The 27,521-nt window shown below is 39.7% G+C and overlaps 2 protein-coding genes across 3 annotated transcripts in view; one reads left to right on the forward strand and one right to left on the reverse strand.

Annotated features, from left to right (window-relative positions):
- Positions 1–27,521, forward strand: part of acmsd (aminocarboxymuconate semialdehyde decarboxylase) — an 82,999-nt gene that overhangs the window by 47,116 nt on the left and 8,362 nt on the right. The window lies entirely within an intron of this gene.
- On the reverse strand, positions 1,039–26,807 carry tmem163a (transmembrane protein 163a). 2 transcript variants are annotated; one of them, XM_083537266.1, is made up of 9 exons: positions 26,525–26,807; positions 25,837–26,488; positions 22,021–22,140; positions 9,042–9,085; positions 7,854–7,945; positions 7,178–7,274; positions 3,105–3,216; positions 2,289–2,430; positions 1,039–2,181 (listed from the first exon to the last, which is right to left on the reverse strand). In XM_083537266.1, the coding sequence occupies exons 2-9, from the start codon at positions 25,955–25,957 to the stop codon at positions 2,121–2,123; spliced, it is 789 nt and encodes a 262-aa protein (XP_083393392.1). In that variant the 5' UTR covers positions 25,958–26,488; positions 26,525–26,807; the 3' UTR covers positions 1,039–2,120. The 2 variants fall into 2 exon arrangements, with proteins under 2 accessions (XP_083393392.1, XP_083393393.1); XM_083537267.1 differs by having other exon boundaries at positions 25,837–26,807.

The following is a 27,521-nucleotide window of genomic DNA, read 5'->3' on the forward strand; positions in this document are numbered from 1 at the left end:
CTAGAGCTACCACGATTGCGAGACATCACACGTCATGACACGGGTTAGGTATCTTCAGAAATGGCAGAAACCATAACTCAGTGTTTTTAAAGAACTTTTGGTCTTTTATCTCCATATTAGAAATAAGTACTGCATGGATTTGGGAAGGTATCAAGTGTGTACACTGGCGTTTATCTGAAGCAACGGCAGATACCCTTAACTTATAAACTTATCTCATTTTTTTTCAACTGAGCAGGTGAGGGTTTTCTGGGATCTCACCTCCTGATCCTCCAATCAGAGTTTTTGTCCTCATTTGCTCAGCAGATTCTTTTCATTTGGTTAATAAACACTTTGAACATAATTTCTCTGACTCGACATGGTTTTCCAGTGGGAAAATTTCAACCCTAATTGCAAAAAATGTAACTAAAAACAATAAGCGATGATTTGAAAATCTCATAAACCCATATTTTATTCATAATAGAACATAGAAAACATGTCAAATGTTTAAACTGAGGAAATGTGGCAAAAAAAGTCCGATCATTTTGAATTCGATGGCTGCAAGAACTCTCAAAAAAGTTGGGACTCGGGAACAAAAGTCTGGAAAAAGTCAATATTAGCATTCAGAAGTTAGAGAAAGATTTTGCAACTAATTAGCAGAAGTTTTTCGCATTACTGCAACTGAGCAGTTTATTTTCGTGCACTCGATTTTAGAGTAGTTTCTGAAATCTGCAATTTTACTAAAGTATACGTTTCGTTTGAAGTATTGTACTTAACTACATTTTAAATCATATCTGTTACTGAATAAAAAATGAATAAATACAAATTATGCGAAGGGGAAACAAGTTGCACCTTGGAAACTAATGCTGATTGATTGATGGATGGAGAAAAAACCGCACTAAAGTCACAAGAAAGAAAGATGGAGACGGACAAGACGGACTCCAGTGATGCAGAAAGCGAAATGCCGTTGAATCGAAAGTTGTTAAATGCGTGCATTCGAATTCCGATTTTTTTATTTGCTGCGAAAATGCATTACTCGCATTAGACTCAAGTCACAGACTATTTATTTATTTTTTGTTATTGCACTCAAATTTGTAAAGATGTTCCTTCAGTTACTTTGAGATTTATATCTCCGTGTCCTTCTTGAACTCCCCTAGAATCCCCCACCCCGACTCGGCAGATTAGTCAATTTAAAATAAAATACTTTTTACTTTTACGTGAGTGGATTTTTTGACTTATTTACGCTACTTAATTACAATTTTAAAGTACCAGCACTTTTAATTGAGTAGAATATTTTTTTTTACTTTTGCCACCTGTATTAACAACAGATGATTGGTATAAATAGTGTATCAGATTGTTGAGCCTCTGCCCATCTTGACTTCTAAATGCTTCTACAATTGTTTAGATTTAATAACACTTACTTTCTCCAGACTTTTGTTGCCCCGTCACAACTTTTTTTCGCCTTTCGACTTAACTATTTTCTTGAAATGGTATATATTCTCAGTGTAAACATTTGCTTGTTTGTTTTATGAATAGAAAGTGTATTTATGAGATATTGGAAATGGTCCTGTAGATACAGATACAGTCGATACTAGTTTGACCGTCAGTGGCATGATTTCCACTACAACATAGGAACCATGTGGTGGGATTACGAAGACTATTATGTTACAACGGATTGGTGTGTAGATTTTGCAGATTCACTTTGTGTTCAGAAAATTCGCTTCTGTACACCTGTAATTAAGCGACATTTCATTTCAGCTGTGTTTAAAAACCCCTCATAGTTCTAATGGCTGATCATTAAGACAGGACAAAAAAAAACATCATAACATTCATCCCACACACCATCTGGCAGTAGAAGTTATCATAAATCATGGAATTTTGTGTTTTCAAGCATTTGATCCAGCAACCATGATTTGTCTGCTTTTGATTTCCTTTCGCCTGAATCCTAATCAGAAACCATCTCCTGCTGTATCTTCATCATCTCGTGAGTGATGTGCTGAGCATCTGATTTTTAAAAATTTGTAATGGTTATGAGTCCTGCAACCACTGCAACAATGCAGAAGGTGTCACGGTCTGTATTCTTGCCTGGAGTATGTGCTTTGGAGTTGGACGTGTGATGGTAGGTGCTTGCTCTTCAAAGGCGCTCAATCAAAGCGCTCATAGTTCCTGGTTTGTCTTACCCGTGGTACCATGTCGACTAACAACCTGTGGTGAAAGACAAGAGGGTTCACTTTTTAGCTGATTCAAGCTGATTCCAGCATTCTGCAATATTAGGATGTAAAAAAAAATCCCCAAATTCCTTCATGACTTACTTTATTCCATAAGCTAGAATGATGAGGCCTATCAGAACACCAATGGTGCCATCCAGGAACCATACAGTGGGATTGTGGCGAAATACCTCAGCGCTGATTAGGATGGAGAAGCCCATGATGCTTCCAACCATGGAGTTAAAACCTATAGAAATAAAAAACAAGAGATACCCAAACAAGGACCTGTCAGACGTGTGGAAAAACTGAGTTTCCATGGTTTTCCATGGACACCATGATGTTTCTATGCAACAAACTGGGGTTATTCAATAGTATGAAGATATACATTGATAAAAGAATCTATAAATATCCAGATGTTCCACTTTATTTGCATCAAAAAATCTTTAGCATGAGAACAGCTTTACACACTCTCAGCATATGGACAGTTCATTTCTCCAAACGTTCAGCTTCTGAACGTTCTTTACGATCCAGTTCATCCCAGAGCAGTTCAATAGGATTAAGGAATCGGTGACTGGGCAGGACGTTGCATGATAGATATCACTCCAAACGACTGTCTGCTCTCTAGATAACGATTACAGAACTTCGACTCATCGTCTTGTCGTACGACGAAGTCGGTTCCAATGAACCGCAGTCCAGATGGAACTGAATGGTGTGAGCTGAAGAATGGAATAGGAGCCATATTGATTCAGAATTTCTTTCACTTTCCAGAATATATTTCCAACTTTCCCTGTTCCAAAACAGCCCCAAACCATGTGTGACTGTGGGGGTAATTGGACTCCAATTTGGTGTGTGTGTGTGTGTGTGTGTGTGTGTGTGTGTGTGTGTGTGTGTGTGTGTGTGTGTGTGTGTGTTTGGACCTACCGTCAGTGATCAGAGCTCTGCTGGTCAACACTCTCCCAAGCATGAACTTGGCAACAGCCAGAACGCCACACAGTATCCCACTAAGAATAGATACACTGAAGAGGAAATCATCCTAAAAGTAAAACAAAAAAGATTTAGACTTTTATGGACATAAAACAGTGTATAAGTGTGCATGATTGAGGTCTGGGCATAAAATCTACTGTATATCAGGTGCTGCAGCATATGAAGGTGTGAAGGGTGATGTGCAATGAATTTATGAATTTTCATCAGAAGGTTTTCATGTCGCTTATATATGAATGTTGGCTTCATATATTAGCGTTTGTCTGCTTTAATGCACCCATTTAACCTCCATGAGAAGGTTAATGGATAACGCTGAGTCAGGAGATGGAGATGATACAGGAGGAAGACATGAACTGTCTTTTATATATATATATATATATATATATATATATATATATATATATATATATATATATATATATATATATTACGGCTGTCAATCAATTCAAATATTTAATCAGTTAATCGCACTCATTTATCTGTTCTAAATGTACCTATTAATCTAAATTATTACTTTTCAAGTTTTTAATACCAATGCATGTTTATTATTTTTAACTATTGAAACTAAACTCAACATAGAGCATGAAGACTAAATATTCTTGTTAATGTTTAAACGTAGGATGGTGTTTTAAATGACGTAAATCATCAGGACACCAAACAGAACTTTTGCTATGTTTCCACACGGACGGTTTTAATTGCCGGATGTAAACGTCATGGCGGATTTCTGGTGCTTGATTTGAGACTAAAACAATTTTTTTTTTGTGATTTAAAATCATTTCGGTGGAGTTTATAGTTTTTTATTGTTTTTGAGTAAAAAAAAAAGGGAAGCGGTGAATAAATGTGTGTTGCGATGAAGGTTTAAATTGCGCCTCTTCTCTATTTATTTATTTATTTATTTATTTATTTATATTTCGTATAAAAATGATCAAACTGCAACAGAAAATCATTATTCGTACTTTGATAAAATTGGTGGCGTTAAAAATGAATTTGCCTTATTTTGACAGCCTGAATATATATAATGCGTGTGTTTATATCGACAAAATTATGACATTGGATTAGGACATTGGAACCAAACCTGTTCCACCATGATGATGATGCCCCTGTGCACAAAGCCATCTCAATCAAGATCTGCTTTGCATGGGTTGGACTGGAAGATCTCATAGATCTCCAACCCTATTAAAACCCTTTAGGGTGAGTGTGAACTCTGACTGTTCTCCAGGCCTCCTTAGCCCACCTCCATCAGTACCTAACTTTACTAACATCCTTGGGTCTGAAGAGTGGTGGTCCTTGTACTGCTTAGTCCCACTGTTTCCAATGACACACTCACTGACATCTATAGTGTAAATGGGGCTTTGATTTGTTCATCGTTATAAGTCAAGGAAGTAAAGGAATGCGAAACAATCCTGATAAAATAAGAAGCATTTCCTGATCCGTCTATTCTTTGTCAAGCTCCACCCATTTCTCCTTTATTGCGCTCAAACACAGCTTGTCCTCTGTAAATCTCTCTGAAACCAAAAGACGATAAGGAACACACACAAGAAAACGTTATCACTTTGAATCCCTCTGAACGCATAACAACAAAGACACAACCTCGATATGAGAAAAGAAATAAACGCAGGATTTACAGGATTATATCTCAACGTTTGGCTAATTATCGCTAATTAACGGTAGATTAAGACTAATGAAACTGTGACCGAGTGAACGGTTTACAGGACGTCCATCAGATTCAGGAATCTCAGTCCCTGTGGGAGGAAAGCGAACTGTTTTTTTTTTTTTCTCCTGTCCATCTCTCGTGGCTTCATCGAATGTGTCTAGCAGCTTCCCACGCAGCGGCTTAGAAACCTATTCCACTCCTACATTATTAATCTGCACTCGCTTGTTCCCGTGCCTGGAAGGGTTTCTTACCTGAGTAAGTTCGTCGTGCTGAACAAAGCCTTCCTTCGAACGCCCATGTCAAGACTTCTTTCTGGGATGTCTTTCTACTACAAATCAGCTCTTCTTGGATATCTGAACATTTTCTAAGCGAGACGTTTCTCTCTTGTTGGTTGTAGAGGTGTGAAGTATTTGAGCTACTGTACTTAAGTCATTTTCTGCCAACTTTCCAATGTTATTGAGTATCAAAGATAAAAGCAACTTTGACTCTCTACTCAATTACATTGGATTCAATAGATGTACTATTCTAGCACCGCTGCCCTCATTTTCAGTCCAAAAAGAGCTCAATTCCCAAAAAACCTTAAGAAGCAGGTTTTGCTGAATAATAACCGTCGCTGTTCTTCCGACTGCACAAATCAGGCGAATTCCTCAATGTCCGTCTGATTCTTTTCTTCTGAATAAATGAAGTTTTCCACAGAACTGCTGCAGTGCACATTTACTGATTATAACGGCATAATTTGGACTTTATTTATTTTCTAATTTACTCTGAAACTCTTTCGACTTTATTCTCGTTAATTTTGACTCATTCATTCATTCATTCATTTTCTCCCGCTTATCCGTAATCCGGGTCGCGGGGGCAGCAGTCTAAGCAGGCCCCCGCCTTCGACTGCTGCCCAATCCTCACAGCACCGTCCCTTACGGTCCCTCCTGCAGGTGGTGAGCCCACGGGAAGGCGGCCCCACGTCACGGACCTTGATATTTCCTTCGTAAGGGACCCCCGGAGCATAGAGGGTTAAGGGCCTTGCTCAAGGGCCCAAGAGTGGCAGCTTGGCGATACCGGGGCTTGAACCCCAGACCTTCCGATCGGCAACCCAGCGCCTTAACCGCTGGAGCCACCACTCCCCCTAAATTTGACTCTATTTTGAAAATATTTCGACTTTATTCTCTTTTTTTCGAATTTATTTTCAGAATATTACGACTTTATTCTCGTGGTCGTACTTTGTTTTTTGGTTTTTTTAATAAACATGGTGCTATAACTTGTACTTGACATGATCCTGTAATTTTTCAAAGACTGCTTTCCTAAATAGGAACTTTCCAAAAAATCTGGTTTTCAGGTATCCGTATGTGTCGATGTACAAGCAATTAAATCAAGAAAAAAAACGGCCTGAAACGAAATTAGAAACGTTTCGACGAATGGTGACTAAAAAGGAAAACCAGAACCCTGTAGGTGAAGCAATAGTGGCATCCTAAACGATAAATCCATTATATTCCAAAATATTGTCCAAAATATAAAATAGCACACAATAGAACATGACTCACAACGCTTGCCTTTTTCCGCCTTCAGAACCGAATGAAAATGCTGGAAACCTCATTTCAGAAGAAACGAGGCTCTCTGGGGCTCATGATCTGATGAATTAAGTGATGAGGTGAAGAATTCATTCAGTATAATGAAGACGGATCTGTGACGTCGCGGAGTCTCTCCATCTCCAGAAACACTGAGTCTCATTCTCATTACCATTAAATTCTCGAAAGAAAGGACTGGGAGATGTTAAAGCTATATTTAGTTTAGTCTTTCCAATTATCCAAATGTGAGATCCTGATGTGTACAGCTGCTTGGTCTGAGCAGATGTTTTCTGGAATGAGAACGGATTTCTGTTGCTTTTTAGTCTCGGATTGTTCTTTCTCTGAGGTCTGGAGGTCATGATATACAAGCATATGATTGATGTGTGCTATTTTTAACATGCAATTTGCTGTTACTGTAACCTTCAGTCTTCTGGGAAGATGTTCCACTGGAGTTTTGGTGTTTGCTTGTGAAGTTTTGTGCTCATTTAGCCGCAAGGTTATTGGTGAAGTTGGTTACTGATGTACATAAGGAAGTCAGAGCTTTAGAGCAGCCGCCTCAAGATCTTCCACTCCACCCCATGTAAACCATATCTTCATAGAGCTGGCTTTGTGCACATGCTGGAACAGGCTTGGAACCTCCTACTTGATGCGAAAGGATTTAATTTGTTCAGATAACCAAACCTTTTTTCTCCACCGTTTCATGATTTGCATCTCATCTCATGTTTATTCTATCTTTTAGAACAGAAAATGAAGCGATGTGATGTAATGTGATGTAATGTGATGAGAGATTCACTCACCACTTCAGGCAGGAGCTTGGTGGACAGATCATGAATGGCTTTGCCCAGGATACACATGGAGGACAGGATGAAAATGACCCCCAGTATCACACAGGCTCTGGTAATGGTGATAAAATTGATGTAAAAATTGCCTGAACCCCTTGACAATTAGACACGTAGACAATTAGACCATTACTAGCTACTGGGCTACAACCTGGATAGCTGCGAAAAGGAAGTTCACCCAGCATTTTCATACTCCTGGGTCTCCATTCCATTCCTGCTCGTTTTTTCCTCAAACTAGACCATCACTTAAACCATTGACTGTTTGACATTCATTAAATTTTTCAGCATTCAGGACAGAACCTGGAATTCATTCCTTCTCCATTACCACTCTGTTCATCTTTTACTCCCACATTCGGAGGAAAAAAAAAGACATTCCCTGGGTCTTGACACCTCTGAAGGTTGTTATGCATTGAAAGAACCAGATTTGCCATCATTAAAAATGGCTGAAGAAATAAAAATGGATTGGCAGACATCATGATAGAAAGCTACTGTACATTTTATGCTTTAATGCTATAAAAAAAAAAGTGACTTTTAATGATAAAGGTTTTATCCCTATCTATTGCACGTTTCTCAGCTTTCCCTCCATTATGCATGTATAACGTTGTGGAACAGTGCAGCGCTGTTTTGTACTTACATGTACTCTCTGTGGGCCGAATGCACAGCAGCGGCGTTGCTGTAGCGCCAGATCACGATGACGGATGACAGAACGTCTAATGTGGCATCAAACTGCAATAGAAATGTGCAGCCATCCGTTAAGAAGAAACACCGGCTCGACATAATGACCTAGAATCTGGTTTCTGACTCAACACCGAACATTGATTTTGCCATTATGATTTCAGTGGTGTGCTGTACTGAATATTTTTTTTACACGCTAACAGTGAAATGACTGGTATAATCGCTCGCTGTCTAGGACAACTAGCATTATTTGATGATTCAAAGAGTCACACACCACAATGACACAAGGAAAATTGACAAACGAATTGGTGCCAATTGGTGAACTGGTGTCAATTTGACAACCGACCTCATCAATAATACGAGGTGGTATCAAAAAGTTTTCAAAAAGACTCGCTCTGTTTACAAAAAAGTACTAATCTACATTTATACAGCGCTCCCTGCATTCTGGAATGCGTCCTGGAGGTCTTCTGTTCGAAACGTCTTAAGCACCTTCTGCAATTTGCGCCGAATCTCCGCAATGGTGTCAAAATGGCAGTGGATCTTCAAGGCGAAGTCCGCAGGAGCCAAATCTGACGAGTAGGATAGGTGAGCGAGATCATGTGGATTGTTCTCCGACACGAGAAGCCGAATGGTTTCGACATTTTCGCGGGTTGAGCCTGTCAAAGGTCATCCTGATCTCTCGTCATCTTCCGGAGATGTTCTTCCACACGTCCCGCTCAAAACACCTCGAACGACTCGTTGCAGCGTCGCCGTTTTTCAAACGCATGTCACGTCAAACGTTTCTGTGGCAGATTTGCCCAGTTTCATGCAGAATTTCAGTTTTAACTTGCTGTCCATGATGAGATCGTCAGAATAGAACCAGTTAGCACCATCATCTAAACTCGAAACGTTTAGATACCACCTCGTAGGTTATTAATATAGTTTATTTAGAGCACCAGCACACCATGACACATTCCTTGTACATGCATGACACTTAAATAGATAGTTAATTCTGATTCTTATTGGTGATGTTATAATTCAAATCCATTTAGCAAATCATGGCAGTATCGCAATTAATGTTTATTACAATGGAGTTAGAATGACAAATGACCCATAACAAGCTAACAATTCAACTAATCGTATTAAATGTATATTAATAAGATCTTACAGCAAATCCAAAGGCCGATGCGCTGTGTCGCATGAAGGAAACGGCTAGAAAAGAAAGAACAAGACAGTTAATAATTACACAGGAAATAAGTAATGATGTTTACGTTTTCCGAATAGCCGGGCTTTTATTCCAAACCACGCAAATAATAATCAACTGGATGAGGAATCAGGGAATCCCTATTATTGTATCCAGGTTGTATGGAAGCACATTGCTGTTTTGTTGTAAGAAGCTTATGATAGCAGTCCACGTTCACATTCATCCCATTCATTCATTAATCTGGAGTTTCTTAATCATGTATTCCTCTCTAAATGTTCTGCTTGCTGTCGAACTAATGCTAAACTGTATGTTGGTGATCAGTAGATACACTAAGCTCTAATCAAAACAAGTTCAAAACAGACCCTGATTGGTGGTTTGCTGCGTGTGTGACCAGTTTTACTACTGATTTCGTAGTTGAGTAAAAAGTACGATATTTGACTTTGAAATGTAGTGAAGTTAAAATAAAAACTCACCCCATACGGAAAACTGCAGTAAAGTACAGATATCCGAAAAAGCTACTTAAGTACAGTATTGAATTACATTTACTTTCTTGCTGGCCAACGCTGTTACCAAATGCCTTTTTTCTTCTAAATGTATTTTAAATTATGATCACCAGATGTTGCTTTATCCCCTTTGGTTTTGGAAGCTCTTTGGATGCAAGTAACAAATCGTTCCAGGTCTACACTGGTTGGAAGTTTCCAAGGTCTCAAGAAGGAAATCTGTTTAAAAGGAGAAGGGTGAATATTGTATAATGGTTGGACCAGAACATCTAATTTCAGTGGTTTTTATGGTTCTGATTGGTCTAATTGGCAATGGGTTGCCTTAGAATTAATGAAAAGGTCCCTCTGTGCTTTGGAGGGGACATCGCTGTAGGTGACGGTAGCCATGAATGAGTTCACTAGAGCTTCCATGCAAGGAGAAAAAAGCAGTGCTACTGTACCTTGTGTCACCATGACGACTTGATAACTGTCACATCATTGTGCCTATGGACTCAAATGTAATAAGGCTTTTTATGTAATTAGTGTTTCTGTTCTGATCTAATCTTTGGAGGCCACACATCACGTTTGGAGGTGACAATTTCTCTGCTATAGACCACAACTCTCGAGCATTGCATTCGGAAGGCTTTGCATCATCAGGAAGCTTTACTCAACACCCTGTTCCCTGAAATGAGGACATGTTTGTGCCTAATTTATTTCAGGTTCAATCACAGGCTGGCTGATAAATGTTTCTTGGCTCACAGCAAGAAATGATAACCACCACTGCTGCATCTAGTATCCACCTCCTAGAATCCTCAGCAGGGTCCAATACAGCACTGACTAAATCCGATTAGCGAATGCAGTAATGTCTATCATCCTGGAGGTTGGGGTCACGGGATTCCTAGAGTTCTCATGAATGCAGCTTTATGTTGATTAATTTTTTGGGGAAATTCATGAAATTTGTAATGTCAGGAGGTGAAATTGATTTCAATTGAACTTGTCAACTGTGTCCAATTTTAGAGATAATATAATGTAAAATGCAAGCAATCAGTCAATAATCCAATGCTAATAATGCTAGCTGACGTTTTAAAGCATTTGAGAGACGTTTAAATGCATTTGAGAGAGATGCAGGGTCCTTTTGTTTCTATGCAAAAACTAGATCGTCTGAAGATTTACTTTGACCCAAAAAAGATATATAAATATCCAGACTTTATTTTTTAAATATTTGAAAAATCCTCCCTTGGCACAGTTTGTTTCTCCAAACATTCAGCTCAAATATTTTGCTGTGCGTTTCGGAAAACTTGCCAAAGGTGTTCACAAGTTGGAGATTTATTTACGAATTCATTTCATCCCAGAGCAGTTCAATCGGATTTAGGTGCCTGGACAGGACGTTCCTTGATTGATATCACTCCAGACAACTGTTTGATCTCTGCTAACTTCATCTCTCATGGTCTCTGTGTTACACAAGTTCTTCAGTTAGAGACAAAAATGACATCTGACAAATGACAAACAATGAAATCTCTCCACTTTCTTTGACTCGTTCACTGTCCAATTCTTGGGTTTTTGTTTGTTGTCTAAAGCATGCGTCTCAAAAACTATGAAAGTCTAGGTGTTTCCAAACTTTTGACAGGCACTGTAAGTATGAATTCCATCAAGATATAAAGAATCCTATGAATTCCAGAGACTCAATTCAATTTTAATTCATAGGGCTTACAACAATGGACATTGTCTAAAAGCAGCTTTACACACATAAAGAGGTAATAAAACTTTCTTTCAGCTTCTCCCTTTAGGGGTCGCCACAGCAGATCATCTGCATGTTTGATTTGGCACATGTTTTAACGCTGGATGCCGTGTCTAACGCAACCCTCCCCATTTATCCAGGCTTGGGACCGGCACTAAGAGTGGCTGAGGTTGGTTCCCTGACTGGGGATCGAACCCGGGCCGCAGCAGTGAGAGCGCCACATCCTAACTACTAGACTACCAGGGAGCCTACACATAAAGCGGTAATAAAGAACGTAAATGTTTAGTGCCTATAAGTCTGGTCTTTATAGTTGTATGTTTGTTGCTAATGAGTGAACCAGTGGCGAGGAAAAACTCCCTGAGATGGTATGAGGAAAAAACCATAAGAGAAACCAGACTCTAAAGGGGACCCATCCTCATCTGGGTGGCACCGGATGACCAAATCACCAAGACATCAAGTAAAGTCGAATTCTAAAGTGCAAAATGAGATGCATTTTGATGTCTTTCTTTTTTTCCCCAAAGCTTCTTTCTATGTAACATGGCTTATTTCAGATTAGTTCCTTGTTTGTTTCCTTTCGTCTCTTATGAGGACAAAACTCCACATCCAGAGCACAATGAGTCATACCGTAGCATCACACCTGCCAGGCCTCCCATGCAGCCCCAGAGCAGCTCCATCCTTCCTGCATACTCCAAAACCTGGCTGATGGTACAAGTTGTGACCTTGAATCTTAAATGCCCTGGAATACAAATGAGCCTCTGACTGCTGAAGAGTCTTTTATCTAAACAGGAGATGTGTGACCAAAGCTGGTGCAAACAATGATGTTTATCCATGAATTATTCAAAAAAATGCGAATGAAGAAATCTATAGTTATCTTTTTTTTTTTTTTTAAGTACTTCAGTCAGGACAGGTTATATGTGGGTGGCTTTTTATTATAGATTTTTTTTTCAGTGTTGTTTAGACGCGACCTTCAACAACATCATCGGCAACACGTACAGCGGAGCTGATGTAACAATCCTAGAATCGCTTGACGTTCAGAAATCCTGCACTAGAAGCTCGTGTGAACAGTTTTCAACAGCGGATACTGAAATGTCATTCTTGACTGACTTTGGTTTTTTTTTTGGCAAGTAATTGGTGTGATGAAACATCTAGAGCAGCAGGAACGCACTGACGAAAGCTTGATCAGCTCCCTGAGCTCGTAATAACAATCATTTTCTCAAAATAAGAATCAGCTATGGTAGGGTGTTCTTCACTTCCTTATGTCTCATTTGGGTGGGTTTTATTTCCTTTGGATGTTCATCGGAAATTGGTTTTACAGCTAATAATGTGTTTTTTCTCCACTAATGCAAACGTAGTCCATTTCCTCATTAATATGTTCTTGTTCTTTCCATTTTGGCCATTTAGGGAAAACGCTCTGCAAAGGGGATCAATTTGAGAACGATTTTGAAAACTAAAATGTATTGAACTGAGTGGAAGATCTGCTATAGAGTTTCAACCCTATTGAACACCTTTGGGATGAACTGGAACACTGACTACCCAGAAAAATGGAGAGTATTACGAGGCTGACTGATCATCTAGATTTTAATCTAGGTTTCTTATCTATTTGACTGGCATCCATATGAAATGAGGAGGTTTGCCCTTCCATCTCCAGACCAAATCTTTGTTCTGTTATAATATAAAGCTAAACCACAGCCAGCAAAATTTGCATCTGCGGCATGCAGTGAGCGGAAAAAAAAGCGAGCACTCTCCACTGTCATCTTTAATAATGCACAAGCTTCAGTGCTGGGTCGTTCTGAGCGAGTGCTCCTTCCCTGTTGGATAGAGTTATCAGATTCCTATCCATACCTCTGCGTCTCCCTGTGCAGCGCCGATAGTTTGTCAAGAGAATCGAGAATGCAGATTTCCGAAGTCATTTGGATGCACGTTTGCAACCTGAGAATGTACAAATGTAAAAAAAAACTACTAATAAAATTACATTATAACATATTTGTGGACAACTGACGATCTCACTCGCATCCTGTTGATATAATTATCACTGTTCCACTTGGGGAAACATTTTATACTAGAGTTTGTAGTGTGGAGCTGTCCAGCTCCAAGTGGTGCTGATGTTATGGAGTTAGTTCAGTCAGTGTATTAGGAGAGTGTCCTGTGCAGTTCTACACCATCTACATCTTGAATTCATTTTAATATTTATTCATATAAAGGTGTAAAGGTCATGTCCTGGAGCCAGAAAGTTGAGGTGCTAATGGAGTCAACGCTTTCTCATCTCACCATGCCTTCCAAGGGCAATCATTCTTTATTCCGTACAGACTGAAACAGCATTATGAGCATTAGGATTCCTGAGGAGTTTGAAAGAACAAACAATATTGCGGGGCATCATTAATATTAACAGGAAGAGCTTCCATACTGATGAGAAAATTCATCACTTTTCAGGCTCTGCAGGTAGACCGTTTTTATACGCTTTTGAAGTTGATGTTTGCAGAATGGGACTAAAAAAAAAACAAACCAGATGCAACCGACGCTTCCTGATTTGTTTTTTCCAATACGTTTTTTTTATATTACACAGTCTGGCTGGTTTGTTTCTCCAGCACAGAAAAGAAATGAGAACCCTCTGGGAAAAAAAGAAGCACAACAGATGCAGGAAAAAAAGATCGTGACCCACTTTTCTGAGACATGAGATGGAAAAGTATTTCCGGTTTGGAAAATTGTCCCAAATTCAAGTCAATGATATAATTCAGAGTGAACAATGACTTAAAAATCAGTCAGTCAGTAATTCAATCAGGAAATGGATAATTAAATAAATACATTCATTAAATGGCTTTAATGACCTATTTATTTCTACAATTCCAAGCATTGACATTAGATCGATCGATCTATCGATCTATCGATCTATCTATCTATCTATCTATCTATCTATCTATATATCTATCTATGTACATATCAGTATGATGGCATTCGTATAGCTGCATTTTGTACAAGTTTTTTAACTCGAGTGCAACGACAAAACTGAATTGCTTAGAAACCACAATCAATGAAAGTGCTGCTTCCTGTATCTTTCCTTGTCTTCCCCTCTCTCCCTGCCTCCCCAGTCTATCCCCCTGTTTCTCTCAATTTATGTAACTTTATTAACGCGATTAACACAGCACGCATTTCTGTTTCACCATTTTTATTTACAATATTAATAATTAAACATTAAAGTAAATAAATATATATAAATATAAAATCCTTCAATGCAACACACATATTGGTGATGTCCTTTCTTTCCTTAGATATAAAAAAGTCTACTTCAGCCAAAAATATTTTTTTAATCGCTAAACATTTGTTTTACTGATGCGCCAAGTCTCAAATCAAGCACCAAAATCCACCGTGAATCTTTTTCTTCTCCTTTATTGGCGGGTTCGCATTCTTAAGTAGACAATTACCTCCATCTACTGTGGTAATGGATCAGAGACTTACACTATATCCCTATTCCCCAGACCAAAAAAAACCGCCACACATCCGACAATTAAAACCATCCGTGTGGAAACACAGCAACAGATGATTTACCTCATTTAAAACACCATAATTACTTTAAACATTTACAAGAATATTTTTTCTTCAAGCTCTATGTTACGTATTATTCCGTGCTGATTAGAGTATTAAAAACTTGTAAAGTGTAAATGTAAGGTATGTTTAGAACAAATAAAAATAGAACGACGCAGTCATCTGGTCTTGTTTGTATTGGAATAAGCAGGAGGTTGGCAAAAAGAGGGCAAGTTTTTAATAAAACTATTCCCTTTTCTGCATGCAATAAATAAGCAGGCCCCATTAAACCACAAGCACTAGCGCTATACTGGTTTCCTGCATCACTTCCTTTTTTTTTTTGCAGGCTTCTTGCTGTCTCTGGAAGCGGCACAGCACCTAGAAAGCACTTAGTTTCTCCTGGCAGAAAATGTTGAACATGCCTTTGTGAATTAGCTTGAATTAATGACTAATAGCTTGCGTTCGTGAATCAACTGAACGTAATCCAATGCGTGGTTATGCATTTCTGCTTCATTCGCCATCATCGTCTGATGTTTAGGATCCAGGAAAGTAAACTGTAGCTCATAATAATCAATAGATTTGCAGTGTCGATCCTTTTCTTGTACCACCATAACAACAGAAAAGTCCTGAATGGTTCCTTTAAACAGTCACTTGGAAGTTTTGCAATGGATAGCTCGAGCAAAAGTTTGCGGACACGTACAATTGTGTGCCTCCTGGGAAAAACGGGTCTCCCAATACTTTTTGTCCATATAGTCTGGAGATATTATCATATGTTTCAGTAGGCCAATTTGCCCATTTGTGCTTCCTAAATGAACAGCGTTAATCAGATATAGACACTGAATCTGAAAATCGCTATATGTTCAGCGCTACACAGACTGCAGTGTTTAATGACTAATAACTCATGTCTATATAATGTCTAATTTTTGCATTGTTTCCATCATGACATCCCTCACTGACTCCATATTCTGCAAAAATGACAACCGAACAGCTTGATACTCAGAAGTTACTGACTCCCCTGAGGTCTTTCTTGGCACCTTGAAATGTCAGGCTAGCAGAGTAAATATAGAGAGAAGAGAGCAGCGTGTCACATGCAGCTGAGAGGAATTTGTTGGGTGCCTGAATCTAGCTTTCCTGCACTGGAGCAGATAACGGAAAGGTCATGGAGATGAGTGCTGAGCATCGAATCGCAATATTTGTGTTTTAAAATCCTTCAAAAAGATTACGTAGTGTAATTGTATTAAATTCATATTGTATCTTTTTGAGATATTGTGTGTCTCATAAAGACACGCTAAAGGAACAAGAGTGGGTCATCTGACGTTTCCATGCATATGGTACTTGCACAGATTGTTAGCACAAATTCAGAGGCACACCGTTGCAAGGATGAAATTTTCCATTCAATTGAACTACGAGAGTACACAATGTCAGCTCCATGAAAATATGCTTTAAATAAGTTGGAGTGGAAGATCTCCTGCTATAGAGCGCTGACCTCTATCCTATTGTACTCCTTTGGGATGATCTTGAACGCCGACTGAACCTCAGGCCTCCTCACCTTTTCACTTGCATCAGTACTTCACATTACTAAAATCCTTGTGTCTGAAGGAGCACAAATCTCCACAAAAGCTTGTGGAACATCTTGCCAGAAGAGTGGAGCTTATTATAATACACATAAATCTTTATTACGGGCCTACTTTGTGATAAATGATATCATTAGTCAATTCTCTGGCATAGGTTCAGGGACATGAGCTTCAATTAATCTTCGCTTCGGACATCAAAATGGAAAATTACATCAATATAAATTTTTTATTTGCATACACTGCATTATGAAGAGTGATCAGATGAATTGCGATTAATTGCAAAGTCCCTCTGCCATAAAAAAGAACTTCATGCCCCCAAAACATTCCCACTGCATTTCAGCCCTGCCACAAACTGACCAGCTGACATCATGTCAGTGATTCTCTTGTTAACACGGGTTAAAGTGTTGACGAGGACAAGGCTGGAGATCGCGCTGTCATGAGGATTGAATTAACAGACTGGAAGCTTCAAAAGGAGCTTGGTGCTTGAAATCATGGTTCTTCCTCTGTTAATCAGGTTACCTGCAAGGAAACATGTGTAGTCATCATTGCTTTGTACAAAAAGGGATTCAACGGCGAGGATATCGCTGCCAGTAAGATTGCAGCTAAATCAATTATTTATCAGATCATCAAGAACTTCAAGGAGAGAGGTTCAATTGTGGTGAAAAAGGGTTCACGGCGCTCAAGACACTCCAACATGAGCCAGGTGTGATCAGCCTCCACATTCATCCTAATAGGGTTAGAGTCAGAGTTCTAGAGCAGGAGATCTTCCAATCCAACCCATGTAATGCATATTTTCATGGAGCTTGCTTGGTCATGTTGGAACAGCTTGGGGTCCACTAGTTTTACGTAAGTTCTACTGCATGCTGAGACATCGCATATAATTGTGCACTTCAAACATTGTGGTAACGATGTAGGAAGAACCACAGTCTGGAAAAGCCAAGGATGATTTGGATGATTAATCTACGGTTTCGGTAGATTGTTATACCACACTTGTAAGACAAATATCATGTTGGATGCAGTAGCAAATAAAGATCTACCGTTCCTTGTTTGAGTGTAGTAAGAGTAAATGTTCTCCTAGTTCGTTTGGTTAATTACAGCAGGTGCTTGTTGTGTTTCCATCCCTCAGTGTTGTGATACAAAATCTTCTTGGCACATTTACTCCTTGCATGCAACAGAAAATTTGAAAATGCAGATTATTTCTATCTACTCAACAAGATTTGTATTCATCAGATTTTTTTAATGACCATTAAAACATATAAAACATCAGCCCAATAGTTTTATCTGCTCGGTGAAGATTTAAGCCCTGTATATGTCCTAGGGGAGCTCATTTATAAGGTTTCTCTTTTGGAGAACAGTGGAATCCTTTCAGGGTTGTGGTATATATATTTTTTTTACTCCAGGAACATTAGCGGTCATTAGAAATCTGCAGACAGCCAAGACTCTTTAAATCTGTCTCCCCGTATCCCTGAATGATAAACTCCAGCGTTAATCTTTTTCATAAAACTTTGATAATACTAAGATAAAAAAAAAAAAAATGAAGGAAATTAAAAGGGAGGTTCACCGAGATCACGTTTTACCACTTGTATGGGAGCCTTATATTATAAAGGCGCTAGCATATTCTCTATTTTTGTATTTAGCCCTATTTTAAATGAATTTCTGTTGTGTAAATATGAGAAGAGCGGATGCAAGTGCTGATCTATTCAATGCGAGTGGAAAGACATTGGATCAGCGCTCGAATTGAGTCTTATGGGGGTCAGTTGTTGTGTAATTCATATCTTTTTTTACTAAAATAAACTTGGGGACTTGCCTAAGTCTATTTTTCACTTGTCATGGGATGTCCCTAATGCCTTAGAAGGGTCCCGGATTTCCCCCAGCCCCCCCATAATTTGAGCACTGCATAGGGTTAGGATGCGGTGCTCTCACCGCTGCGGCCCGGGTTCGATCCCCGGTCAGGGAACCAACCGCAGCCACTCTTTATGCCGGTCCTAAGCCCGGATAGAATGGGGAGGGTTGCGTTAGGAAGGGCATTCAGCGTAAAAACATGTGCCAAATCAAACATGCGGATCATGAATACGGATGATCCACTGTAGCGACCCCTAATGGGAGAAGCTAAAAGAAAGTTTTTATAGGATACAAGGACAATCAAGGAAAATGAAATATGGGACAACAAATAAGAGACAAGGAATGCAGTGAGTGTAACTGTGAGCATATACAATATATGGACAAAAGTTTGAGGACCACTGGCCATTGTTCTGTGGTCAGTATCAAGCAAAAGTAGTCCAAAGAAGAAAAAGTGGCGAACCGGCGACAAGGTCATGGCCAAGGCTCATATATGCACGTAAGGACCATGTGGTCCGATCCAACAGACGAGCTCCTGTAGCTCAAATTGGCAGCAAAAGGGGGACCAACAGAACATCAGGCAAGTGGTCATAATGTAATGCCTGATCTGTGTGTGTGTGTGTGTGTGTTACTTTTTAATACCATGTAAAAAGCAAATTTCTGCTTATCCATGCTTATTATAGGGATGCAGAGAAACACTGAACGACCGTTCTTATAGTATGTAGAATTCTCCAGTGTGATTCAGTACACACGAAGCACATGCCCAAACCGCTACTACAATTACTCTTGTATTTCGAATGAGAATAACGGCAGGGCACGCACTCTAACACCCTTAACATGGCATAGATTTATGAACCGGCATGTGGACACTCCAGGGGGTTTCGCTGATATGTGCTTTACTGCAAATCCCCAGAAATACAAATCGTTCACAAGAGTTAATTAGATGAAACGGATGACACATGAGCTTATTAGTAGGTCTTCGCTTATTGTTCAGAACAACAGCTGTTTTACGGAGCCTGCGCCATGCTATTTACGAGTCGTAGCGGGGGGGGGGGGGTGTCTGGGGTCTTTTGGGGGGTTTGCTTGTAGTAAAAGTGTTGTCTTGTTTTTTTATTTAGCGGCTGCTTCATATCTTGCTGACTATCTGAATTCCAATTGGCTTCAGGGACTTATTATTTGTTATTAAGAACATTCCCCGGTTTGCGATGAAATAAAATTGGATTAGCATCTGTGTATTAACCTAGCGTGTTTACTTGGGCTAAATAATCTGAATCATACAGGATCTGATTTGCAATTCTTTCCCTCATTCATTATAAAACTCTGGCTTGTTGTTCTTGAACAACATAAATGAGTTCTTAATGGATATCACTGTGATTGGAGTTTGGATTTATCTCCAGACCCCTATTACATCAAATTTATTGGAAGCTAAACAATTTCAGGGACCTCCACAAAGCAACCTTGTGACTCCCCTTCTGTTGAACTGAACGATTTCCCGCTTAATCACAATAATTCTTATAGGCACAAAACATATAAATTCTTTTATACAACCGCTTTATGTCTGTAAAGTTGCTTTGAGACAATGTCCATTGTTTTTCAAATGATGTACAAATGAACATTTATAAAATTGAACATTAAAGCCTTTCAAACATCTTAACCACTGAGCTACCATCTCCCTTACCATGTGCTAGCCATCTTGTGCTAATTTCCTCCAGAACTCAATAGCATTCCTTCACAAACAATACATTTCAATTCATTCTGTTTCTGCTATGATTTTACATACATTTCGATTTCACTCATAATTCACACTATTTCTGCCTTTTCAAGTTCAATCTATTTATTCGGTTCATATTGTTTGTTGTTTTATGCTAATTTTCCTAGCCTAGCTTTGGCGGTCCTAGCTTTTTGTATTTGCCAAGACCTTGTTCGTTGAAGATTCCCACTTTTGTATAACAACCTTATTGATTACATAATCCCCTAATTCCTAATAGTTCTTTTATCAATCAAATATTGAACAGAACAAAATAGCGGCTTAGTGGAGGTGAGAGAGGAGGAGGTTAAGGCAATGCACTTTGGATTTGAAGGTCGTGAGTTTAAATCCCAGCCACACCAAGCTGCCACTTCTGGGCACCAGAGCAAGGCCCTGAACCTCATATCTGCTCAGTTTTATGAATGAGATAAATGTTAGTCGTTCTCGATAAGGGTGTCAAATGTTATAAATGTAGAAAGAAATGGGATAGTGTGTGTGTGTCTATAACAAGCTCGTGGACCATGAGATATGTAGGTGCTTTTTGAACATCCCATTCGCAGTGCTATGAGGAATCCTAACCAGTTTTTATAAGTTAATATGAATATAAATATTATACAAATAATATCTAAAAAAAAGTGAAAATGAAAGATTGGGACATGTTATACGTTGATTTCTCCTCCACAGATTAGTGTGTGTGAATGCCAAACCCCCCCACCACCACTAATTGCAGTTTCTATCACATGACTTCCTTAAAATTAAACTTTACGAAGGTCTTCACGTAGAAACACGGGCAAAGGGTGAACAAAGCAGAGTGTTCATCCTCTCGAGACTGGAGGGAAGGGTGAGGAGTCACAAGCCCCCACCATCAGCTCATGTGACGATACGGCTAAGGAATGACTAAGCACTCGAACGCGGTGCGATGCCTGGGCATCGTGCCATGCGAGCGTTAGACTGATCTGAGTTTCGCACGACTGTGACAAGTGAGCTGCCCTAGTTTATCTCAGTGAATGGGTGATTTTTGATTAATATTAGAAATCTATTTCTATAACTAAACAAACTAGTGGGAAGCACTGTCAGATTTTGGATTTCAGATCTTGAATCCTGGGAACCACACACTGCATCGTCTCTCTTCTTCGATTTTGTTCACTAGAAATAAGTTAGCATCGAGCTCCAGATCGACTGAATTAACTTTATATCTCTTTCTTTTTGAAATATCTCACCAACAGTGGCCTTTTTCTCATCAAGCTTCTAGCTGAAGGTCTTGTTGCCCATTCCAGGAGCTCTGTAAACCTTCAGCTTTATCTCAGTTTAACCCCCTGCCCAAATAACAATATTATGCTGAGAAGTTCAGGTTTAAGGCAATTTCGATAGGAACAATGTGCCCTATAGTGAGAGAAAGAGCCGAAAAGAATGCTCCAGTGTGACTTGGCCTTCATTTCCAGCAAGTTTCCATTCACTAATTTGCTTCTGCTAGTACATTAAATGTCCTTGACTAACAAGATAAAGAACCTCGTCTCAAACCCACACAATTTCCCATGTCTCCTGAGACAGTCAGTTTCATGTCTCCCAACTCACTATCCTGTCTTCCTTTTTTCTCTTCTTCTATCAGATCTGTAATGTCTTTGATATCTATCATAACAAAGATCCAAATACAAATTACTATAATATCCTGAGCAAAAAATTAAGCACCACCCACAAATCTCCATAAAAGGCAAGGCTCACAATGAGCTGGAAATGACAAAATGACAACTAAATGGTAAAAGTATTAATCTTCCATTAATGCAGCTCATCCACTGCAGCGCAACAGTGCTGAAGATACTCGGACTAATTATATGATGATTATATAGTTAAGTCTCTTTATACATTAGATTACTCAGGAGGTCTTGTGGGATACAAATGTCCTGTATAAATGCTCCTGGGAATGATTTATGCGTACATTTATTTTCCTCCAGCTTATTTAAATAATGTGAAATAAATGACCATTTACAATATGAGGCATGTTTTAACTGAAATTTCCCTTAAAAACCAAAGCGATGAAACGACTTACTGAAGGCCGCCACTGCCAGGATGAGAGTCAACACAATGGAGATCCATGATACCCATAACGCTTTTTTCCTGTAACTCTGAGCTTCGTGAGGCTTTAGGCGCATACTGCTCTCCAACAGACCTGTCAGGGAAAAAAAGCTTAGTAAAATACATGCCTTTATTTAAATATATATACAAAATTACAATACTGGGGGTTTATTTTCAATCTACTGCTCCATGATTGAGGCAAGAAAGGCTAGTAAGATGAGACAAGTGAACCCAGAAATGACAGTGCATGAGCAAAGAGTTAGGACTTGTTGGAAAAATGGTTTCATTTCCGAAGCAAATGCTGCAATATAAACAGTGTATCACATTTTAGTATCCCCATTTAGTACGTTTGGACCTGCATGTGTTTCACTTTTGTATTACATTGTTAGCCTTACGCTTAGGAAAATGAAATGGATTTATAGTACATGCCAAGCACATGAAGTAGAACAATGGAAAAGATGTCTAGTAAAAATATAATACATTTGAATGCAGCTCGATTTATATTAAAAGCAGAAAATTCCCAAGATTGAAACCTGTACCAAACCAGCAGAAGAACCAAACCAGACATCCTGAAGAAGCTTCCAGCTGATAATTCAGGGTCCCACAGCAAGACATGTCTGAAAATGCGAATTACAAGTCTACAAATTTGTCCATTTATTGCATTTGAACAAAAATGCCAACTATTGGCACACAATCCACTTCTCCATTCAGATCTTAATGATGGGACATGATCCAATAAAGCGGCGGAGCAACGAAACCGCCGAAAACAACCTACACACTGCTTTCTATCTTTGCAAACACTTTTCTTTGTCTTTTTGGTCAGGAATGTTTGTGTCGTTCCAGTCACATGATTAAGGTGGTTCAGGAAACTTGTGGTCCGCCATTTAATGTTTCATTACATTCCTAATATACACTAATATATATATATATATATATACCCTCATGTCAATAATTAGCTTAACCTGTTGCATGTGTCGAAATAAAATCACGACCCACTAACGGCTCTTCCACAGATGGTCATGGAAGACCTCTGGTCTAGAGCATTTCCAAACCTGTCTAGAGGAACGAAAGCTTTAACAGAACCGGAAGCACTGCACATTGAGTAATATGTTGGTTTAAACTTGCCACATTACTTCCTGCTTCAGAATTGGCGTGAAAAACACTACAATAAAATTTTCTGGTGTGAAGGCTGACACAAAGAACATTCCTGAGGTTCTGCTTCAGTGTTCATGTACAATGAAATGCTGTTAGTGTCGACCCAGAAATCCAGATGCCAAGAAATTTGCAGTTAAGGTAAAGATAAGGATTTGGAATGTTTTGGTTAAGATTTTGGATCTGAAGATTGTGAGTTCAAAATGCCAGCCACACCAAGCTGTCACTCATGGGCCCCTGAGCAAGGCCCTTAACCCCCCATAGCTGCTCAGTTAAATGAATGAGATAAATGTAAGTCTGCCAAAGGCCATAAATGTAAGGGGCAACATTAACGCAGGACCATATTAGAAGACGAAAACACAATATACAGATAAGTGGCAAATATTTGTACTTGTATTTTTTTGATGAATGGAAACGCATGGATTTGCAATAAGGAGCATAGAATTGTGACTTGGACTTGGACTTGGACCTGCTCCTACTCTACCAGATCTGCGTGTTAGTCAGATCTGAAGCTTGAAACAGTTTGACACTGAAGAGTTTTAAACCAAACGGGCTCCAGATTGCTGATGCCTTCGTTTTCTTGTACAAACAAACTTCTGTCCAATTTGTAAAATGTCAGAACAGTCCAGTTTTGCGGTATTCTTCCGAAATGAGCGATCGACACGTCTGAAAGTCGAGTCACTGTACCATTCTGACGCCTTGGAACAGCGTAGCCCAGACATCGAAAGGCAACTGAAAAACCCTTATAAATTATTCAGTGGCGCAAATTGATTGCTCGGGGGTGATTTCGTGTGCCACGGAGCAACACTGTGGCACAGCGCTTACAGACGAGGAATACTAATGCAGGCTGTGGAGGACTGTGTGGTGGTCACTTAGGACGGGGATCTGGAATCGCGATGTCGCCCGCATTAGCTGTACATTCAAAGCGATGAAGGTTCCGGTCGATTCCATCACACTAATAAGATATATCAGGAAATAATTCCGTGTTAGTTCTCGGGCTTTACCTTTTTCTGCAGTATTCTAGGGAAATGACATTCTTACTGCCAGAGCTCCTGCTGCGTCCTGCTCTTATCTTTCTCTTATCTTCCTCTCGGCTTGACTCAAGTGCCTACAGATCTCATGCTAATGAGACAGCAATCCCATTAGGACTGTAAGGCTATGGAGAGCAGGCTCTGTCCTAGAATACCTTTGATGCTGCATTCAAAGACTCGCTAAATTACATTGGAAGGGACAAATCCGGTACCTCGAGACCGGATAAACAATATTTTGCCAAACTCATGGCCTTGAGAACATGACCGTGAGCTGAAATGAGCGAGGATTGTTGAACACTTGTGTTTGTGTTTAGATTAAAAGAACATCGCGTGAATATTCGTATTGTACCACTAAAAATATTCGGATACCCGACCATCGTGATCATGTGCCTGTTGAACAGTTAGATCCATATTTATTACCCATTTGTTATTAATATATACACCCCATTCTAGAGCACAAGAGCATTAGAAAACACAGCTCCTGATGTTGGGTAAAAAAGATCTGGCATTTCAGTTCTTCTCAAAGCAGTTCAATGGTTCAGCTCAATGAAGATATGCTTTTACATGGGATGGAGTGGAAGACCTACCTGCTATAGAGCTCAATCCTATTGAACAGGAACACTTAGTGCCCTCCTCACTTCACCTCCATCAGTTTCTTGACTTTTCTAATACCCTTGTGGTTGAACAAGCACGAATTTCCCTATAAGAGCACTCCAAAATCTGGTGGAACATCTTCCCAGAAAATTGGAGGTCGTTATGAGTGAGTGTGGAATAGGCTGTTCAGCTCGCTCACTTTGTGCATTGTCATGCTGGAGCCGGTTTGGGTCTCCTTATTCAAGTAAAGGAAAAATGTAATGCTCCAGCTTTGTGGTTACAGTTACAAGAACCACAAATGGCTGGAAAAGTCAAGTCTCCCGATACTGTTGTATGTAGTTCTGAGATTAGAAATATGTTCAAGGTCTACCCTTGTTTTCTCACAATGACCTCCTGATATGATAAATAAGTTTCCCTTTGGTTTCTCCACCATGTTATGTGTAGCCTAACAAAATGGAGTGAAAATAGTACATACATTCGTTGCTTGAGTGTTTAAAAGTGGGCATAAATGAACCGAATGCAAGGAAGGAACCTTATTAAAAGAAACATCTGTCCGAATCCTGAATAATCTGTCTGGACTCCACATGTTTCTTTTAATAAGGTTCCTTCCTTGCATTCGGTTCATTTAGGAAGGAACCTTATTAAAAGAAACATCTGGAGTCCAGACAGATTATTCAGGATTCCGGCAGATGTTCTGGATCAATATGTGGACAGTTTTTGGGATTTTGGATTGATCCTAGATGACATTTGAAGGTGCAGAGTCAAAGAGCAAATCTCATTCTCACACACACACTGATCAATATTCCCTTTTATGCGGTTATTACTAGAAATGTAAATAACATCTGGGTTTACCTATGAGTGTGTGTGTGTGTGTGTGTGTGTGTGTGTGTGTGTGTGTGTGTGTGTGTGTGTGTGTGTGTGCGCGTGCGTGTGTGTTTGCACGCATTTGGAGGTCCCCAAAATATTCCTGAAAGTAAACGCATCTACGGTGTTAGAGAGAGGGATGGATTTACCTTCTCCTTCCACGCTGTCTGTGATGTTCATCTCCCGGTCTCTCTCGGTCCCGTTGCCCGTCGCCGGATCCACCACCACCACCGATTCCGCCACGGGACACGGAGCCAAGATCTCGGGCATGATTCAGTGTGAAATATGAGCCTTATCAGTGCAGTCTGACTCACACCATCCAGGCGCATACGATGCTGATCTGCACCACAAAACAACGCACCCGATCCAAGCTGGCGCACTGATCTGCTGTGGCTCCAACCTGCAGCGTAATTCTCCTCTAATCAGTTCTCCTGTATCTGCCCTCCACTGACGCACTGATGTGGTGCCAGATCTCTCCTATCTACCTCCCGGATAAACCAATGTGGACCAGGATCTCTCCAAATTCCCAATTAACACAATAATGGTCTTATATCTCTGATCTTCCACCTCCCACCTAACACACTGATGTGCCACAAGATCTTTTCAGTCTCCCACTTAACACAGCGATGTGAGTCAAGATCCTGATCTCCTACCTAACAAACCAATTTGCTCCAAGATCTTTTCGATCTCCAACTTAACAAACTGATGTTTTCCAAGATTCCTGTGATCTCCTACTTAACACACCAATTTCGTCCAAGATCTCTCCCATTTCCAAATAAACGCACCGATGTGGTCCAAGATCTGTCCGATCTCCCAATTAATACACCGATGTTATACAAGATCTGTCCGATCTCCCTCCTAACACACCGATGCGCTTCAGGATCTGCCCAAGGTTTAGTCCATCTGACAGTAGGGGCGTGTTTATCTTCTCCGTTTTGCTGTCAAATGACTACAATTTCCATTACACTGAGTGAATGAATGTGAAACACATGAGGACACCGTGAGCAGTTTTGAAACAGCTACAGTCCTCGTGTGTGTGTGTGTGTGTGTGTGTGTGTGTGTGTGTGTGTGTGTGTGTGTGTGTGTGTGTGTGTGTGTGTGTGTGTGTGTGTGTGTGTCAATCTGATTTGAGTCTGGTTACTGCAACCATCCAGAATTCAGTTTTGGACTAAATTCAGAAGAAAATGTCAGTCATTAGACAACCAAAGGGCAGGTAATGATGTGCAGAACAACCTGAATCAATTAATTAATTAATTGTGTTACCAGGGGACACCTGGGGATTGTAGTCTTTTATTTGGTTTCTTAAAATCTATATCATGATCTGACCAAATTTGATACTAAAATATTTTTCAGGAATCAGGTTACAGACAAGTTGGCACACTGACATAAAAGTCGGTGCTCCCTGTGACTGTGCGTGCAGCCATGCGCTGCCACCTGCTGGCGTGTTACAAAATAAGTCTTTTTGATACCACCTCGTAAATTATGCAGTGAAGACGAAACAACCAGGAATGGATAATAAACTAGTGTCTCTGTATCTCCCTGCACTACTACGTACTTATATCACAAACCACCACAAGCAACTAAAAGCATGTCTTATGTTTCTAATTGCACCCCATTAGCAGACTGCACCAGCACTGAATCCAGTCTCTATCAGGCGTTAGCAGGGCACGAGATCCAATAACCACGTAAAGACCCTAACCAGCCAACAACATACAATATTTCTTTTGAAGAAGCTGGTGATTTGGAGGCCATGCCTCCCTTTTCCAGGAGGATCCCATTCCATTTAGGTGGTAGCGCAGTGGTTGAAGTGTAAGACTTTGGATTGGAAGATTGT

This window comes from Silurus aristotelis (assembly GCF_946808225.1).
Source record: "Silurus aristotelis genome assembly, chromosome: 3".
NCBI lineage: Eukaryota > Metazoa > Chordata > Actinopteri > Siluriformes > Siluridae > Silurus > Silurus aristotelis.